Below are 20,541 nucleotides of genomic sequence, written 5' to 3' on the forward strand. Positions count from 1 at the left end.
ACAACTACACACATAGTAGAGTTCACAACACGGACTACGAAATACGGTCAGTACACAGGTTAACAAGTGTAACAAACACTAAGGGGTGACAATCCAAATAAGCAAATTCACGACATTCACCCCACGTTAAAATTTTATACATATAACACAACAACAGATTGTCAAAGCAAAATACAATGATGAATAAATAGAAATATCTAAACACATCTGCAATACTGGTTAATAGCAAAGTGTTTATCAAACACATTAGTCTATTATACAGCAACTGTTTATCGAACACATCAGTCTGTTAAACCCTGTAGTTGGGTCTTGATTTTCGTTCTCTTAGGTTGTATCGGCAGTTTGGATCAACAGTATTAGCACAATCAGTATAAGTACTAACAACATTACTTGGTGACTCGATGGTAGGAGCTTCAACCGGGTCCACTTCCCCCGATAGGGGTGGTTTGGTTGTTCGGTTAACAGGAGGGTTCAGAGAAGAGTTCTCTGTGTTGCTTTCTGTTTCGCTTTGAACTGAGGGTGTCGCATTCCTGGGGGAACCGTCTCTCATCACAGGGGGTCTCACATTCTCTGTGAAACAGTCTTTTTCTTTGGGCGCCAACAATCTTAAAGAAACTGTTTCTTCTCGGCCGGTAGATGTTTTGATAAGAGCGTATTGAGGGTTGCTGTTCACCAGCTCTACCTCCTCTGTTAAAGGGTCATACTTAGAGGATCTATTATTTCTTTTTAACAACAAGGGGCCAGGTGATGTTAACCACGTTGGTAGGGATGTTCCAGAAGTACTTCTGCGATAGTATCCAAAGAGTCTCTCATGTGGAGTTTTATACGTCGCTTTATTTCACTGAATGACAAACAACTACACACCCTCGTTAACTGTAGGCCACAGAAACATTAACTTTTTTTTTATACCTATACCTTTGTATTCAAATACTTACTATTAAACATTCATTAAATAATGCTAAGTAATTAATGACAGCCTAGGGAATAAGTAAAGTCGGTTGGTCGTTGTGCTGACCACATGATACCCTTGTTAACCGTGGGACACAGAGACAGATGACCTTCACATCATCACCCCCCCCCCCCATAGATCACAAGATCTGAAAGGGGAACTTTACTTTTTTTTTTTACTAATTAATGACAACCTGCTATGTATTTTACTCTTTTTTTACTTGATTTTGAAATATTGTTTCCCAGAGAATGTCAACCTATCACCGAGAAGCGAAAAGTTAAGTTCAAACATCAGTGGTGGTAGTGTAGCAGCCATTGTGATAGTTATTTTGTCAGCTTTTACCCTCGTCGCCTTTGCTACAATTTACGCTGTAAGACGTGGAAAGGGGAGACCAGCCAGTGATCAGCAACTTCTACACCCTAACGGTTTTGAAAATGCACTTTATGTCAGTAGCGACGATAACGATGAATTTATCAATGTGGCATAGAAGTGACAGAAACATGACAATGTGACATGTTAGTGACAGAAGCATGACAATGAGACATAGAAGTGACAGAAACATGACAATGTGACATGTTAGTGACAGAAGCATGACAATGAGACATAGAAGTGACAGAAACATGACAATGTGACATGTTAGTGACAGAAGCATGACAATGAGACATAGAAGTGACAGAAACATGACAATGTGGCGTAGAAGTGACAGAAACATGACAATGTTACATAGAAGTGACAGAAACATGATAATGTGGCGTAGAAGTGACAGAAGCATGACAATGTGACATAGAAGTGACAGAAACATGACAATGTGGCGTAGAAGTGACAGAAACATGACAATGTGACATAGACGTGACACAAACATGACGATGTGACATAAAATTGACAGAAAAATGACAATGTGACATAAAAGTGACAAAAGGCTAACATAACTGACAGTGCACAAAAACATGCCAGGAAGACATAAAATAAAAAAAAACGCATCAAAATACAAAAAAAGAACTTTAAAAAAATATAGCCCATATTAAGTGTATTAATGAGTTTGGATCAGTCATGTAATTAAATTTTGTAATAGATCTAGACTCTAATTTAAAAATCTGTGCGATTAGAAATATTTTTTAGCCATTGATCTTGTTTCGCGCAATTTCATGCTCTTATCGTTCTCACTACGCTATGATCCTATCACTTGTCTGGACCAGTTGGAGAGGGGTAGGGAGGAGAAAGAACGGCGTATCTGGATGATCCCTATTTATTTTTTTCTTTTAAAGGGAACCACCTAAATTCAAACTTATGGACTAAAGCTTTCATAGGCTTCTCATTCCAACGCAGTAACCACTCTGCTAGCGTCTATGAACATGGAAGATTGTATATTGGTCTATTGTTTCTATTTTATATTTGTGTTCCCTCAGACGAAAAGCTGAAATAAAGGGGACTAATTCAGTTTATACCACCAAATTAACCATTTTTCCCCCTAATATGAGTTACCAAATAAAATAATTTATTACTAATAGTTAAATTACTAATTGGAGATTCCTATATCTATATTTCTTTTATACTGATTTTTATGTTATGAGGTAAAAAAATAATTGTGCAAAATTTCAGCTTCATCCGAAATAACGTGTACAAACTTTTGGTCAGACAGACAGACGTACATTTGGTCAGACAGACAGACAGAGTGAGTTGATATAAGCTTTGTTTAAAAAAAAACAATAATGCAACGCACAAAAGGCCTTTATGTGTATCCTATACTCTTAAGCTTGCAATATTTATATGTATGTGTGTATATATTTTTTATATTTATATCTCTATTTTACATGTTTTCTTAAAAACGACTTAATCGATTTTTCTCCAAAATTTCAAGGTATCTAAATATATAATTCTCTACGTAAATGTCTTTCACAAATCATTCAATCGAGCAAGGTTCGGTCACCTGGTACTTTTAACTTATACAAATGTTTAAATTACAAATAATTAGCAAAAATAAAAGTTGGTGACTTATAACTGATACAGCTATTGCTTTGGTATCTGTTATTATTACTTATTAACCTTTGTTGTTACAACTAATAATATTTATGTTGTTTTATTGGAACTGTTGTTAAACGTTGAACAAACATGTTTAAAGGTATGCCCTATTTTCCATGCTGTATGTTTGAATGTTGAATGTTTGAAAATGTGAAAATGAAAAAAAAATAAAAAATAAAGCTATACAGATCTACCTGGGTTTGTTCTATTTATATACTTGAAGATCCAAGATATACAACAAACTTGAATTGTTTGTTAGGCTGTACAAAGATCTTTTTTCTTTGTTTTATACCCATGTCGTTTCTCTTTTAAGACCTTACGATCTACGCATTCTATGGGGCAGATGATGTATAGAGGGCAGATGATGTATAGAGGGCAGATGATGTATAGAGGGCAGATGTATAGAGGACAGATGATTATAGAGGGCAGATGGTATATAGAGGGCAGATGATGTATAGAGGGCAGATGATGTATAGGTCATCTAAAAAAAAAAGTATACATGTCCTGCAGGATGAACTAGAATTAAATTCATAAAAAAAGAGAGAGAGAGAGAGATTGAAAAGAAACAAATACTCAACCCAGCAGTCCAAAAGGCAATGTGTACATTATATTTTGAATTTCGGGATTTTTAACGCGTCCCTGAGTCCACCCAACTGTAACGGGTACCTGAGTCCATCCAACTGTAACGGGTACCTGAGTCCATCCAACTGTAACGGGTACCTGAGTCCACCCAACTGTAACAGGTACCTGAGTCCACCCAACTGTAACGGGTACCTGAGTCCACCCAACTGTAACGGGTACCTGAGTCCACCCAACTGTAACGGGTACCTGAGTCCACCCAACTGTAACGGGTACCTGACTTAAGTTGGGGGTAAGTCAAGGCGGTTGGTCGTTGTGCTGCTCGTTAACCATTGACCAAAGAAACAGATGACCTTCACATCATCTGCCGTATAGATAGTGTCACGCGCAGCCGAGTTGTGGTTAAAATAAAAAACAATTAATTATTGAAATGATTTATGATTGTTTGTAAAAATGTTTTACATGTTTCGGATGTTCCTTCATAGTTGAAGATAATTTACTTCCTAGTCCAAACCTCCCGCAGGACGACGGCGGATGGGAGCGGGCAGGGTTTGAACCCTGGACCATCGATAAATCTGAACGACAGTCCAGCGCGCAAACCGCACGACCGGGCAGCCATGATTTAGACTAGATCAAGATCTATAATTTCAATTTCTAGACTTAAAGTGTAGTTTTTTATTTCTAAATGTCTAGATCAATATTGCAATGTTATAAAATTTCGATCTATGTCTATATCTTTGTCGTCTTACGGCGTTGAGCCTGTTCATTCATAAATGCTGTCATTAAAACGTTGGTGAATCTCTTAGAGCTTGTGAGAAAACATTCATAATTTTACTTAATTTTTTTTTTGCACACGATTCTAGCAATAGTTGCTTTTTATCTTCCTTATGTTCTGCACTATTTTTTTCGATTCTTTTGCGTTTTGATTCCATTCAACACATGTCTACAGTATTCAAGATAATAATTTAGGATTTGTGAAGGACTTCGTAGCGGGGCCAACTCGTGGTCATGTGACAACTGCACCAAACCAATAAGAATTCGTATGTGACTGGACATGTCCTCTATAGGACTTTAAGGTTGTTGGTCTCCTCATAGATTTATCCTAATATATTCACACTAAATACTGGCCTTAAGTTTCTTGTTTATCGTTTAGTATGTATAATGAATTGACATCTACTAAAAGCCCTATATACGGATGTAGGGTATATATGACTGCTTTAGATTAGAATAAGACTTTATAGTGTAAAATATTTTTGTTTTAATCGAGACGCTCAAAGTGTTGCATTTAAGGAGAATATTATATAATTTTAAAACATTTTAATGTCATTCATGCGGCATTACCGGCCCAATTGTTTACCGTCCCACGGGCATTTCTCAAATGCCCATATAGTCAATCCGCCCCTGATTCGTACTCTATAGGCCTAAGAAACCAATTGACGTTATCACTCTTAAATCTCCTATAGTCATGCAAAAACATCCATAAATTCAGACCACATAGCGCTTGTCACGAGTCGAGTCTGTGACCTATTTCGACCAGTTTCTAGAAGCTCGAGGTCAAGCCAGTGCTGTCCAGCGTAAACAAGTTAATTTTAGGTATCCAATCATAGAAAGGGGTTAAGGAAAAAAAATAGCACACGTCAGCTTCTAGAAGGTCAGAGCTACTAAAATAATTATCTGAGAAGTTTCCATGATTCTAGAACATCCGAATAAAAAAAGTATAAATTAGGGGAAAGTCAGTTAGACGCTGTCCTCGCTTAGTAATAGTTTGGTAGAGTAATATTAGCGGGTCCATTAATTAAAGTTTTATTAGTTGAAGTAATATTATTAGTTGAAGCTCAATGTTATACTAAGTGAAGTATCATGTATCTTTAAGTTTTATTTATGAAGCATCAAGTCAAGTTGTTATTGAATTGAAAAGTTAATTTGATGTGAAAGTTGAAGAAGTATTATTAAAGAAGTTTGGAAGATAATACAGAGAGATGTTTCTTTCTTCACTTCATTGAGCTATCAAGTTGGATAATATAATCCCCGGCAAGTGTGATCGTCACAGCGCGTTCACTGTTCACATTTGCCAAAGCGCACCTTCTGCACAATCTTAAATGGTCGTGAACACGGCAGGATTATAACAACAAATAAGAATATTCGTACTTCTCTATGTTATAACTCTAATAATAAGGCTTTTTTTTGGAAGTCCAAAGATTAATTGGGAGAGCAGTGGGTTATTTTGCACGTGTCTACTAAGCCCCAGCTGCGACCTAAATATTTTGCCACATCCAGTGACTGTGCAGACTTAACCATTGTCTGCCGGTTGTCAATCTAGATTCTCTTTACGCCATCTACGTCTGTCCTCGGCAGTGGTTTTTCTTTTTATCTCGAATGTGTATCTCTCGGCCTTTGTGAGTGACCTCCAACTGTGTTCGTTCTGAAGCCGACTGCAAGCAGGTGCTCTATTCTATGTCAGTTAAAGCAAGTTGGACCCTAAGCTAATCTGTCTCGTTCTGAAGCCGCCTGAATTCAGGTGCTCTATTGTCGCTCTAAATTTGGTCTTTAAAGCATTTCCATAGGGTACCTCTAATACGACGACCAGCTTTTAGCTCAACAAAAATGACTGCTTTTGGCATACGTTCGTCCCCCATGGGCGATACGTGCCCTCCCCTTGGGCGATACGTGCCCTCCCCATGGGCGATACGTGTCCTCCCCATGGGCGATACGTGCCCTCCCCATGGGCGATACGTGTCCTCCCCATGGGCGATACATGTCCTCCCCATGGGCGATACGTGTCCTCCCCATGGGCGATACGTGCCCTCCCCATGGGCGATACGTGTCCTCCCCATGGGCGATACGTGCCCTCCCCATGGGCGATACGTGCCCTCCCCATGGGCGATACGTGTCCTCCCCATGGGCGATACGTGCCCTCCCCATGGGCGATACGTGCCCTCCCCATGGGCGATACGTGCCCTCCCCATGGGCGATACATGCCCTCCCCAGCGTAACTCTTGGACAATAAAAAGTCCGTATTTACTGTCCATACCAACTTTAAAGATTAGCTTAGGGCCCAACATGCTTTAGCTAACATAGAATAGAGCACCTGCTTGCAGTCGGCTTCAGAACAAGACAGCTGGAGGTCACTTACAAAGGCCGCGCGATGCACATTTTAGACCAAAATAAAATCTAAATCTACCAACGGTGGACAATGGCTATGCCTGCGCTAGATGTTGCAAAATATGTTGGTCACAGCTGGGGCTGCGTAACCACTGGAAATACTGCATTCCTCATAAATATTTGGACTCGAAGACAAGCCTTAGTATTATTATTATTATTATATTCATCATATTCTTTATATATATTTGAATTATAGAAAATACGTATAATACTTATAAAAAAACAATGTCAAGAGATATAAATAACATAGACTAGACATTCCACTCACACCACAATTAAACACTAAGGACGTCAGTAATAATTAAAACAAAAACAATTTTTGTATAGTACTTGTTCATATTAAAGGCAGACAGGGTTAGACTATTACAGTGTTTCCCAAATATTATTTTTGAGGAACACTTTGCACTTTCGGAGAATTTAGCGGAACATTTTGCTAACTTTTTAGTTTAGATTATTTTCTATTTGTTTAAAAAAAAAAAAAAAAAAAAAAACAATGGTCTCCTAAATTTAGTAACATTATTTAATATCAAGTCTAAAAACTACAATGAAATAAAGACATAAGCGTATGAGACTAAAAAACAAAAAAGGTGAATCTCAAAACCCGGTTTGAGAATCACTGACCTATGCTAAGTGCATACTTCTCAGGACGTGACTCTTTGAAAATATTAAAAATAATATTGTATAGTCCCCCAATGTATAGTGAAGTTTTTTGTTTTCGTTTAAGCACTTGTGCTAAAAGTGGTTTGTAAGTTCAAACTGACCACACGTCAGGAAATAAACCTAGTCCCTTTTTTTGTCTCAAGCGCTCCGTATTTGTCATATGTTTACACAAAAACACTGAAAATATATCGAAGAAATTAAATAGTGCAGAAGACTAGTAAAATACACGTATTATCTCCCCTTACAACTTCCTAGGTGACATTACAAACAACGGACTCCCAGTGGCCACCTTCGAGTTCGTGTTCAATACCCTTTCCCTTTATGATTGTTATTTGTAAATTTACAAATGGTTACATTGAAGTAGAATTATTATAGGGTTTCTAAAATTTGTTTACCTATTATCAGTATGTTTTACAAATTAGTTTTTGTGTACTTAATTTTGATTTTGGCATAGGGGTAGGACTGAAAGATTTATAATTTAAAAGGATCCCTTTGCCCTTTTTTTTTCCAAAGATAGAAGAATAGGTTAAGCAGTAGTAATGGAATAAAAAAAAAAGATAAATTGTGGTAATTTTAATGCTGTCATTTAAAGGGGGAAAAAAAGTCGAAATTGTATATGAGACGGACTGACAAATGGACTGACAGACACAATAGGACGGACGGACGGACAAACAGACAGACACAAGCAGAGAGACTAATAGACACAACTTAATGTGAAGAAATCTGAAAAACTAAATTTTTTCATAGCTACTAAAGTTATAGATATACAGGGCCGGATCGAAGAGAGTTCAGGCGGGGCTATAGACCCTGGCATCTACAAGAAAGGGGCCTCTGCAAAAGAGATAACAAATAAATTCGAATTTTTGACGGGTCAGAAACTTTAGGTTGTTTTTTTTTTTTTTAAATTATTTTTATGCGTTTTTCCGTCGGCTTAAATGTCGTAATCAAGTTTACGCTTGAGACATCATCATAATAAATAAATACTGATCCGGAGTTACGATATTGTTTCTACCCACGACCTATTCCTCCACACACTGAAAAGTATACACTTTTTAAAATTCAAATATGCATATAAAATGTTCTGTATTTATTAAAACAAGAGTGAAACTAAATATACAAGAGTTCTATTTCTTCCTTGTAAAATATAACTTGCTTTTAGATGTAATCATTCATAAGTGGATCTTTATTAAATCTTTCAAAAATTGTAAGGACATTCACGAAAATCCTACCCCAGGCCGCCCACAGGGCTGGTATTAGACCCCGCGCTTTCATAGGCCCCGCGCTAATTCTAGGTGTAATTATTAAATTGCAAAATATATACGAAAAATTCCTGGAAATCTCCTGACTTTATTAAAATCTCCTGAAAACTCATAAAGATCTCATAAAAAATAGACAAAATTGTCATTAGTGGGTGTCATTCATGGCTGAAAACGCCAATCCAATGCGTGATAAAAGAAAAAAAAGGCATTGTCCGCTTTCATGTAATAAAATGTAATAATCGGGCGAATTTAACCTTAATCGGAAGTACTATACTTTATTTACTTTTATATAAATATGATATAGTTTGTAAGGTCCGTAAAGTAAAGTTAATTTGATCGCAATTTCGTTCTTAGTAAAGAATGAATAAAATTAAAAAATCTTAATTTCCCTTATTATCCTTATTCCCACCCAGATTAGGCCCCGCGCAATCAGTTTCGCATAGGGCCCCGCAATGGTTAGGATCAGCTCTGGCCACCCACACCTAAATCCGGCACTGTATCAAATATGTCTATATTTCATTCAATACTTTCAATGCATATGTGCGTGGGAGGAGATATCCTGCAATTGTAAAAATATAACCTAGTCGACATTTCCGCTTTCTCAAAAAACAAAACAAAACAAACAAAAAAAAAACACTTCAAACTTCATGGAATGAAATGAGATTATCAATAGGTTAAAAGTCTCTGGGCAATGGTGTAGGAAACTGTACACAATAAACTGCATTATATAGAAGTGAGAATAACAGACAGAGATGGTCACACAAAATTGCCAATAGCTCATAATACTATAAACACTTATAATGGAATCGAACGCTGTACACAGATATAGTCAGCTACTTGTGATTCTAGGACTAGTGTGTAGTCACTTCAGTGGAGCGAGTAAGTAATGAATGATCATTTATTTGTTCAACGGTTGGCTAACATACAGTAGCGTAGTTAGGGATTTACCATCATTTTGGGGCCAGGGGAGCTCGACCTCTTTAGAGGCCCCAGCATTTTGACGTTCGGCATCATGACATGAGAAAATGGAGTAATATTTAATATTTAATGTAAAAAAATAATAATTTTGAACACTCATTGGGGCCCCCGTCAAGTAGGGTCTCGGGGGATTTTCAAATCCTCCCCCTCTCCGTTCCCCACCATTGCTACGCCACTGCTAACATAGTAGTTATTACTAGTCTTTCGTACATTCGTTCGTACTCAGAATATTCTTTTTGAGACCGTTTTACCACTGTGGAAGCATACATGGTGGACATCTGTTATGGCACCCCTTTCATGTGTCAAACACAACGACCAACCGTCTTTACTTGTCCAGTGTATGCCATGTACCCATTAGAGTTTGGTAGACTCATGGGCATCCTGAAAATGCAAAAGTTCAAAAGCCCAGGCTTCATTGAGATTTAAACTCGAGACATTTAGTTTCGAAAAAAAAAAAAAAAAAAAAGCGCTATAGAGGCAAGTGTTGAGTTTTTTATTCGTTTTCAAACTTGACATATGTGGCCAAGTACGATAGGATGCTCATAGTAAGGCAGAATAGGTTGTCAGGATGGCATTTTAATGCAAGGGCCGATCATGACACCCAGTCCGCTGGCCAGGTTTTCTGAAAAAGTTCTTATCAGAATTTTTGTTTAATTCAACTATTTTCTAGCTGGACGCTATGACAGTTGTGGTCAAGGATGGATTCAGTATAAAAACTACTGTTATCTATTAGTTGAAAGTAACTTAACGTGGTCAGAGGCGAAGTCAAAATGTTTACAGAGGTCATCAGAACTGACCAGCATCCACTCCCAAGAAGAAAACCAATTCATCTTGTCCAGACTTCCAAAAAGTAAGACATATACTTTTAATTGAGTACTTTTTATTTTAAAAACTTAGATGCTTTTCATATTTAAAACTACCATGAAATCATGCGAAATACCCTATTCGTAGTCTTCGGACTAGAGAAAAATAACACAATTTGTGTAATGTAATGTTTGTATTGGTTACATTGGACAAAACTGCTAAATGTACAATTTGGGACTTTGTATTAAAAAAAAAATCAATGCATTGAAATCACACTAATGTCTGACCGATATTCGCTAGTCATTATTTTTTTCTTTATAGCCAAATGTCTGCTTTAATTGTGAAATACAGTTAAAAATTCGATATTCTTCTTGTATCTTATCATTGTATTTTTTAAAAATTAGACTCCAGATTCTGGATTGGACTTGAAAGTTTAAAGCCAGGGAAAGATAATCACTGGACAGATAACTCTTCTCTAAACTTTTTGGGTTTCAGCGCTTGGTCTGAAGCTTTGTGGAAACTGTCTTCAGGACTTTGTGTTTATATTGAAGAAAAGGTAGGACATTAGTTTATTACTTTTGTAAAGTATGAACAATTAGAGCCGGATCTAGACTTAATAAGGCCCTAAGCTATTTGAAATACCAAGCTATTTGAAATCAACATATTTAATTTATTCAATTGTTTTTACTTCAAAACAATATTGTAGGGGTCCCCCAGCAATAAGCTTTATTATTATGTTGCCTATAGGTAAACCGAGCAATGGAAACAATAGATGAGTACAGAGACACCTTACTGATAGGTATATCTGAAGCCCTTTTGAAACGAATTAGATCATGTAAATCATACAATATTACAAACTGACAGGAAAGTATAAACAATATGCAGGTTTCAAGAATCTATACAATGTCAACTTTAAGAAACATAAAACAACAAACTCAAGCCATGACTTTCTCGGTATAGAGCATTCCTAATCCTTATATGTATCAACCCAGCTTCTAACAGTGTGATACTAGGCTACACAGCTTCTAACAGTGTGATACTAGGCTACACAGCTTCTAACAGTGTGATACTAGGCTACACAGCTTCAAAAAGTGTGATACTAGGCTACACAGCTTCTAACAGTGTGATACTAGGCTACACAGCTTCTAACAGTGTGATACTAGGCTACACAGCTTCTAACAGTGTGACACTAGACTACACAGCTTCTAACAGTGTGATACAAGGCTACACAGCTTCTAACAGTGTGATACAAGGCTACACAGCTTCTAACAGTGTGATACAAGGCTACACAGCTTCTAACATTGTGATACAAGGCTACACAGCTTCTAACAGTGTGATACAAGGCTACACAGCTTCTAACAGTGTGATACAAGGCTACACAGCTTCTAACAGTGTGATACAAGGCTACACAGCTTCTAACAGTGTGATACAAGGCTACACAGCTTCTAACAGTGTGATACAAGGCTACACAGCTTCTAACAGTGTGATACAAGGCTATCCTGAGAAGATAACATTTTTAAACTATACGTTTCTATTGTTTCAAAACCAAAGCTAACAAGGTTACAAAGACAGTTTGTGAGGAAACACAAACTCAAAATCGGCCCCCGAAGTGGTCCACCCAGGCAGGTAAAAAGCCAGGTTGCAATAATTTCAAAAAGAACATCGAAATGAAATTCTATCAAAGACAAATGACAAAGAAGAATGGAGAAAGAAGGTTGTTAGATCTTGTGCGGTGCCCCAGCGGTCCAGCAGACCAAAGGATTGGTTTAAAGTGAATGTGAAGTTAGGTGTGAACCTGGCCTAACTGATGTCTTATAATGATTATCTTATTGACCTAATTGTTTTGTAAAGTGTCAATCTCTCAAATCCTCAAAAAAACAACATTTCCGTAAACAAATTTAAGTGTACTTTTTACTCTGCAGTGCACTGCAGTTCACGCGATAATATGAAAAGCCACTTATTGATTGTTGTTTTAAATTATGTCCAACTTATATGCATAGTAAATAGATTTTTTCTCTTAAAAAAAGAAAACTTTGTGTGTGTGTAAATGTAGTAGTTAGTATAACAGAACTTACATAACATGGAAATGCAAATGTATTAAAAAATTCTTTTTGACAAAAAATCTAACACCATTTGCATATGTATAGGAAATCCTTGAGTTACATGCTTATCCTTCTCGTGTTTGTTATTACTATTACTAGTGAATAGTTTTAAAAGTGGTGTATTTGTATGAAAAAATAATTGCATAAGTGATTTAAAAAATTATTTTTTTTGCCTTCAGAAAAGAAAAAAGTAGCCGTTGCATCAGCACTTTGAATGGTCTAAAATATTGTGTTGTCAGATTTTCACTATCTTTTCTAGTTTACGAGATCTAAACTGGACAGACGGACAGACATTCCAAACAAAACTAATAGTGTCTTTTCACCTTTCGGGGGCCGCTAAAAAACTTAGCAATAATAACAATCTAGCTATAAATCTATCTGGTTAAACTAATGTAAAATAACTAGAAACATGTATTTAAACTCTTCCATAAACCACTTCATATTCTTTCAACAGAGTGGTGACTGGAAGACATCAGACTGTCTGTATATCTCAGACAGTGGATACATTTGTAAGAGACATGTAAATAATGAACCAGTTGATACACAGTCTCAGTTTAAAGTGGCTTGTACGGTATGGTAATGAAAATCCCAGACATACTATTTACAATATGTATACAGTAGAATATTCTTTTTTTTTCTTCTTACAAATCAATGTTTAACCATGGAATTTAAATGGTAGCAAAACCACTACAAGGATACCAAGAAATCAGAGGCGTAGGGAGGGAAACGTGCGCCCGGGGAAAATAAACTTTATTTGCGCCAGCAACCCCCCCCCCCCATTTTCCATTTTCCATGAACATCACTTAAAAAAAATAAGTTAAGAAATAAAAAGAATTTAAGAATAATATAATACAAATACCCTTAGAATGTGTTACCTAACTTCAAAGATTTACAATAATGTTTTATTTTTAGGCGCCTCGTTGCGTGTGGCGATCCCCTGAGAGTGGCACCCGGGCACCGTGCCCTGCTTGCACCCCTTCACTACGCCTCTGTTTTTAAGGTTGTCTCGTATTACTCATTTTCAGTTTTTAGGTTTAATAATTAGGCTAATTACGTGACTACCGCGCACATTTATTGGATAAAAACAAAGATAACCTTTCATAATGATCAGTCGATTTGAAATACAATACAACTGAAATCAGTGTACTATCAAACCTTTACGTATTCTAATTTTTAAAGAAAAAAAAAGTGTGTAATAGATTTATACTTTTATTCATAGATAATACCAATAGGGCATATTTTTCTGAAACTTTTCAAGAATGCATTTCCAGATTTTTAGGGTGCCCCAGAGTCAATCCAACTCTAATGGGTACTTGGCTTTAGTTGGCTGGCCACATGACACCCTGCTCGTTAACCATTGGCCATAGAAACAGATGACCTTAACATCAACTCCCACATAGATCGCAAGATCTGAAAGGGAAACTTTAGTTACTTCAAGAGTGCAATCCAAGAATTTGTTATTCATTTCACCATGTAATAACAAACTGATCTTTGAAAACAAAATGTATTACAGGGAGAAAGTTCTAGAACCTGCTACACATTATACACAGAGAGTATACCTTGGGAAGAGGCTCAGAGATTGTGCAGAGAACAGAATCAGAGCTTGGTGACTATCACAGACAGGTGAGGAAAAAATTTAAGTGCAAAAGACATTGAAATGTACTGGTGACCTTGAAAAACTATATGTCCTTTTAATGCTAGATTAACCCCCCTGGTCACAGCACCCGTTTCATCACTTTCTTCAGCTTTTATATTATAATTGCTATTCTTCTAACGTAAGTTAATTCTAAGCTGTTAGGGAGGGTTGCTGCATGTTTGTGATGCAGCCATGAGTAAAACTATGGCTGCTAATTTATTTTTTTAGTTTACACTAGTGATGCCCAACCTAATTCGACCTGCGGGCCATTTTAATTTCCGAAACTCGTGTCGCGGGCCACATGACCGAAAATGTACAAAACAAAAGGAAATTGACCTGAAATAAGTTTAGTATAAGCTTCTGAATCCAGTAGTTACATTAATTAATGGGATATTAAGAGTTTATTTTTTTAACACGTCGGAACAACAAGAGACAAGAAAATGTGTAGTTGGCAAAACTATCTACAATGTTGCTCACATTTAAAGTAGAGAAATAATGGCAGTTTCCGACGCGTGAAAAAATGAACTTTTAATATCCCATTAATTAATGTAATTAATAGATGCCCACAGTTCTAATATTCCCATCGATCCTTCAGGCGTAGTTTCATAATCTTAAATTAATGGCTTAAACTAAGAATGTTTTATAATCGTTTTATATGTTGTTGTGCTTTATAGCAGCCTATTTTTACACAAGAAATATGTTGGTTTATTATCATGTTCCACAAAATAAAGTTAAGATCCGTTCACTTCTCCTGGTAGATTTTAAATTCAGAGTCCACTTTTAGTCTCTTCTGCTCTTCAATTTCATAAACCGACAAATTTAAAATGTCCATGGTACCAATTCATCAGAGAAAAAGGCAGGTAAAGACAATTTTTTCTAACTTTTTATTTAATAAAAAATGATTTTCTACACTTTGTGCAGATGTTTCAACGGGCCAAATGAAACCATGTCGTGGGCCGAATCTGGCCCGCGGGTCGTATTTTGGGAATCACTGGTTTACACGATTCTAGTTTTTCTGCTTTGCGGAGGGGAGCTGACACACTTAAATGCTTGCTGTATTACTTTCGGTCTTGGCTCTGTTATGGATGGTTCCGCAGTTTGTCATCACTTGCCTCCTTCAGTCCTAGAACATCTCCAACACTTTTTCATACGGTTGTGGAGCCCTATTTTGGAGAGACAATCCCGTCCACATATAGTGCAGGTCAAGTTGGCATGGTAGAGGAGTCGGCTATTTTTCGTATGGCACGCTTTTCTTCTGAGGCCCATGTTTTTTCGCTGTCCATAGCTTTCTGGGTCACCGTCTCTCTCCAACAAGTGCGGTCTAAGGCTATATCTTCCCAATGATCAGATTCAATTTTCACTGATTTTAAATTTCGTTTATCACATCCACGTAACGGATGTGGGGGCGGCCAGTTTTTCTTGAGCTGGATGCCAGTAGAGAATAATTTTTGGAATGTGATTGTCCTTCATCCGGCAAACATGTCCGAGCCAGCGCAGGCGCCATTGCTTGAAAGCTGTTAATATGCTGGGAAGGCCCGTTTGCGCACTTTGTAGGTGAGAAAATTCAATACTCAATAATCCGTAGATTATGTTCTAATTTACTCTGGAAGAAGTCAATGCCAGGCACATTAAATAAATACAAAAAATAGTTGTTTTTTCTGATTTCGTAAAATTTTTTTTTACTTACAGGCAGACATTTACGCATATTCAAACAGTTTTAGGAGCTCATTCAATCTCGATATGGACTGGTCTATCATTTTATAATGGTAGCCTCCAGTGGGACAGCGGAATAGGAAAAGATCCATATCCATGGATATCAGGAGATATGGGTAAGACAATCTTTAATGAACTTTATTCAATAAGCTGCTGTTAATTAAAAATTGATAATTAATTATTTTTAAAATTACGTACAATAAAAGTCTAATCATCAATTGCCATCGGTCGGTAACGACGGGCCCGTTAGGTCTGGGTATAAGGCCCTAATAGCTAATCCATGTAGAAGTTAATCACACAGCAATCAGACATTTTCTCTGGTCATACAGCTTCAACGAATGTACCGAAAAGCCGAACTGGCAGCGAAGACAAGAGCATTTGGGGCCATTGAAGCTCGAATGCTAAACAAAGAGTTGAATGTGACAACAAGTGTACTAATAACTGGCTTCCTCTTCAGTCATCTAGTCCTGTGTGACGGGGGGGGGGTGTCATCCATGATAGAAGAGGCACTTGACGCCGTAGATAACATTTGTCGTTTTAATGCGAAGGACGCCCTTACATTGCGACGTGAGGGGCGATAATGTGGTGGAAGATCTCGCAAGGGAGGGAGCGATGGCAGCTACGAATCTACGACCAAGTCTCTCTCTAAAAATACTTTTACCAACCGCAAAGTCCGTTGAAGCGTTGGGGAACCACACAGGATCTGTCAACCGTTTTTCTCCACTCCTCTCCGTTCTGTGACTGAGATAGAATTTCATTTAGATACAGGCCTGTCTTCCCATCGATTCCATCTTCCTCTTTATTATTTCTGCTCTTGTTGCTCGAATGAAGATCTTTTGAAGCCCTGAGGACTTTGTAATGTGATGAGTTTACGATTTTTGACAGTGGTTAGCAGGAGTTCATTTCAAGTCACCGGAAGAGATTCTTATATTACTTAAGGAAAAAGTCAGAAAGGAATGGAGAATCATGTGTGGTGCCGCAACGGTTTAACATACTAAGGGATATGTAAAGGAGAACGAGAAGAGAGTGATATAGTCTATACAAAATAGAATTACTTAACTTATCTGTTAACTTAAACTAGAGAAAACTTGATTTTAAGTTTTAAACCTAGATTTGATTTTTTTTAGTTAATTCTTGATTATAGAGTGTTTACTATGTGAAAGAAAAAAAATTTATTTCTATATCTAGTAAGACTTGGATGTGTGGCCTTGACATCTTTTGTGTGGGAGACACAGGACTGTAACACTTCACTACCATTTATGTGTGAGGACAGACAGGACACTTCTAGTGATATTTCAACTTCAAGAAGGAGTGGTGCCTCTATCATACGCTCTGAGCTTAGCACACAGTGGATGTCAGGTCTATACCCTCTACTGACCAACACTTCAAATGAGATTCTCATTGACACAGAGGAGAGTGACGGGAGTGCTCCGGGATATGACCGCCTCAGATCTTTAGTGATTCGTCAAGCGAGAGTCAGACCTAGTTGTCCTACAGACTGGATTCAAAGTCTTGGTATCTGCTTTAAGGTAATGACTTCTTCGTTTTTATTCAAGTAAAAGTTCCCTTGTCAGACTTTGCAATCTGTAGGGCAGAGGATGTGAAAGTCATCGGTTTGTGTGGCCCGCTATTAAAGAGTGTGTTATGGGGCAAGAACAACGACCGACCTCCTTTACTTTTCCCCAACTAGAGTCAGGTACCCTTAAGAGCTAGGTAGACCTAGAGTCGACCAAAGATTCCGAAATTTAAAAAATCCCAGTCTTTACCAGGATTTGAACTCTGGACCCCTCAGCCTCAATGTTCTTTAGAAGAGTGTAATGTCGTAGTAACTTGAGAGTTCAATGTAGGAACTAAAATAAATGGTCTTAATTAAGTGCAAATGTATTCATTGCTGAGCAGAAGGGGGACGAATGTCAGTGACAGGCTTACATCTGGCTAGATATCTTTTAGAACAGCGGTTCTCAACCTTTTAATCTCGGCGACCCCTTTTTACAATCTTCCACTCTGCCGCAACCCCCCCCCACACACACACACATACAGCTATAGAAGAGTAGGCAAAAATAATCCATAGTTTCGATAGTCTTAAGTGACCCCTGGCAAATGGTCAATCGACCCCCAAGGGGGTCGCGACCCACAGGTTGAGAACCCCTGTTCTAGAACGTTATCAAGATGTTATTCATGTTGGATATGTGAATTGTTTTGAAGCTTTGGAGACCCACATGAAAGTAGATCCATAAATGTACGATAAATGGAAATGTTAAAAAAGGGAGTCATTTAATAATGTTTAGAATAATGTATGTGCACTTTCAGCTCTGTAGAATCAAGTTTCTGAGCTCCTTTTTTTGTTTAGCTGGCTACTTTTGTTTATGTTTGTTCTCGTTAAAAGTCTCCTCTTTTTATTCTGTTTTTTTTTTAATTTCCCATTTTACACCTTGCAATTTTATAGGTCATCTGTTTCTAAGGCCCACGGTTAACGAGGGTGTCATGTTTTCAGAACAACGACCATCCGCCCTTTTTTTTACCAAGTGTTCTGTACCCATTAGAGCTGGGTAGACTCAGAGGCGCCCAAACACTTTAATACTCCACAGGACTTGCGTGTGAAAATCACTTGACAAATAAGAAACGTCAAAAAAAAAAGTAGAAATAAAGACAAACAAAATACGAAAGATACTTTTAAAAAAAAATTAAGCTTTATTTTTAACAAGGGAAACAACTGTATATTTACAGCAATGTATCTCAATACTGTAAGATTTTCCCCGATTATTTTATAACAAATAAAATGTATTAATTACCACTAATTAACTAATTAATTGGTTTACTTATTGATCTATTCATGTTTTCTTAGGAACACTGAATGATTGCACAAAGTTTCAACTTATTTACTACATCCTACGCCTATCCATGTATAAGTGTAGTCAAAATCGCATCCTACGCCTATCCATGTATAAGTGTAGTCAAAATCGCATCCTACGCCTATCCATGTATAAGTGTAGTCAAAATCGCATCCTACGCCTATCCATGTATAAGTGTAGTCAAAATCGCATCCTACGCCTATCCATGTATTAGTGTAGTCATAAGTACGTCCTACGCCTATCCATGTATCAGTCTAGTCACAATTGCGTCCTACGCCTATCCATGTATAAGTGTAGTCAAAATCGCATCCTACGCCTATCCATGTATTAGTCTAGTCATAATTACGTCCTACGCCTATCCATGTATTAGTCTAGTCATAATTACGTCCTACGCCTATCCATGTATTAGTCTAGTCATAATTACGTCCTACGCCTATCCATGTATTAGTCTAGTCATAATTACGTCCTACGCCTATCCATGTATTAGTCTAGTCATAATTACGTCCTACGCCTATCCATGTATTAGTCTAGTCATAATTACGTCCTACGCCTATCCATGTATTAGTCTAGTCATAATTACGTCCTACGCCTATCCATGTATTAGTCTAGTCTCACATGTTAATCAGAGACTCTGCTAAGTCGTTGGTGTGTCTGGCTAATCAAGGCTACCTAATCAACGCTGTAATGGAACTGGAAAAAAAAAAAAACGATTTTAAGTGTCGTCACTAGCATATGAAATTTTTGTGTTTATCTGATTTTTTTTTATTAGGTTTTGCTTTTGTACTTATAAATAATGACTCAGCATTTTGTGTATTCTCGCCAATTTACATTTTAGTCTTTTTATTCTAAAGAGAGTCTATTCATTTAGTTATTTTACTAATAGTGTTACTCCAGTAAAAAGTGAATATTTCTAACTATTATCCTCCTAAAGGTTATCTCTGAGGCGGAAAGTTGGCATGTAGCAAGACATCACTGTGAGAGTTTAGGTGCAGACTTACCCAGCATTCATAGCGAAGTGCAAAATGAGTATATTACCTTCATACGGTAAGTTCAAATCCAGTGTCAACTCTTCTAAATCTTGCACAGTTTATTCATGCTTTCCTTGTGGCGCAAGGGTGAAAACGATCGTAGAAGGAAACGATTAAGGCTAAAGGGTAGCAAAACAAGACTCCAAAGGGGGTGCTTAGGGGGGTGCGAGAGCATCCTCATTGCACTGTGCGGAGTTGTAAAAAGAAGTTCCCACAACATCATCAAGTGGTCGTTACATAAATGGCGTGTTCTGCACGGTAAGCCTGGTATAGAAAAGGAAGATGGCTGGGCCCCCGGTGTAAGCGGCCTCCCCCCTCCCCGCCTGTGAGAGGCCGGTGAGAGGGAGCTCTTGTTCACTTTTGCTAGGCTAGAGTTCCAAAAGCCGAAGTCTCAACTCTACCTGAATGTTTCAAGAAGAAGAAGTTCCTTGACTTTAATATATAAGACACTAAGACAGACATGGGGACTTTTACATCGTAGCTGAAAGATTTCGCCTGATGGCATGAGATGCGGGATGAGCAGGGTTTCCGGTTCAATTCTGGGACCATAGTGAGGCAGTCCGGAGCGCATATCACACGACGTCAATGAATATCAATTTAATAAATATCTTTATCATGATGGTTGAGAATCGCAGCTCTAGTCTTCCGAAACCGCAATCAATGAGCTCGAAATCAGAATTAGGATGTTATGTTTTAACTGATGGAATCATCATCATCATCTTTCCTTTGCGTTCCGCATGAAACATAGGGCCTCAGTAAAAAAAAGTCTCTTGGTAGTTTTTTTAATGGCTGCCTAGCTT

At 37.5% G+C, this 20,541-nt stretch overlaps 2 protein-coding genes across 2 annotated transcripts in view; both read left to right on the forward strand.

The window, feature by feature from the left end:
- Positions 1-1,817, forward strand: part of LOC106053108 (C-type mannose receptor 2-like) — a 41,527-nt gene extending 39,710 nt beyond the window's left edge. The window contains exon 24 of the mRNA XM_056004421.1: positions 1,195-1,817. Coding sequence (XP_055860396.1) covers positions 1,195-1,436 — 242 coding nt within the window. The 3' untranslated portion in view covers positions 1,437-1,817. The remainder of the gene's footprint in view (positions 1-1,194) is intronic.
- A 7,469-nt stretch (positions 1,818-9,286) lies between these two features.
- Positions 9,287-20,541, forward strand: part of LOC106053110 (macrophage mannose receptor 1-like) — a 53,096-nt gene continuing 41,841 nt past the window's right edge. The window contains exons 1-8 of the mRNA XM_056004422.1: positions 9,287-9,507; positions 10,277-10,456; positions 10,815-10,966; positions 12,967-13,083; positions 14,026-14,135; positions 15,838-15,977; positions 17,050-17,390; positions 19,645-19,757. Of these exons, the coding sequence (XP_055860397.1) occupies positions 9,429-9,507; positions 10,277-10,456; positions 10,815-10,966; positions 12,967-13,083; positions 14,026-14,135; positions 15,838-15,977; positions 17,050-17,390; positions 19,645-19,757 (1,232 nt within the window). The 5' untranslated portion in view covers positions 9,287-9,428. The remainder of the gene's footprint in view (positions 9,508-10,276; positions 10,457-10,814; positions 10,967-12,966; positions 13,084-14,025; positions 14,136-15,837; positions 15,978-17,049; positions 17,391-19,644; positions 19,758-20,541) is intronic.

The sequence above is a fragment of the Biomphalaria glabrata genome, chromosome 11 (genome assembly GCF_947242115.1).
Source record: "Biomphalaria glabrata chromosome 11, xgBioGlab47.1, whole genome shotgun sequence".
NCBI lineage: Eukaryota > Metazoa > Mollusca > Gastropoda > Planorbidae > Biomphalaria > Biomphalaria glabrata.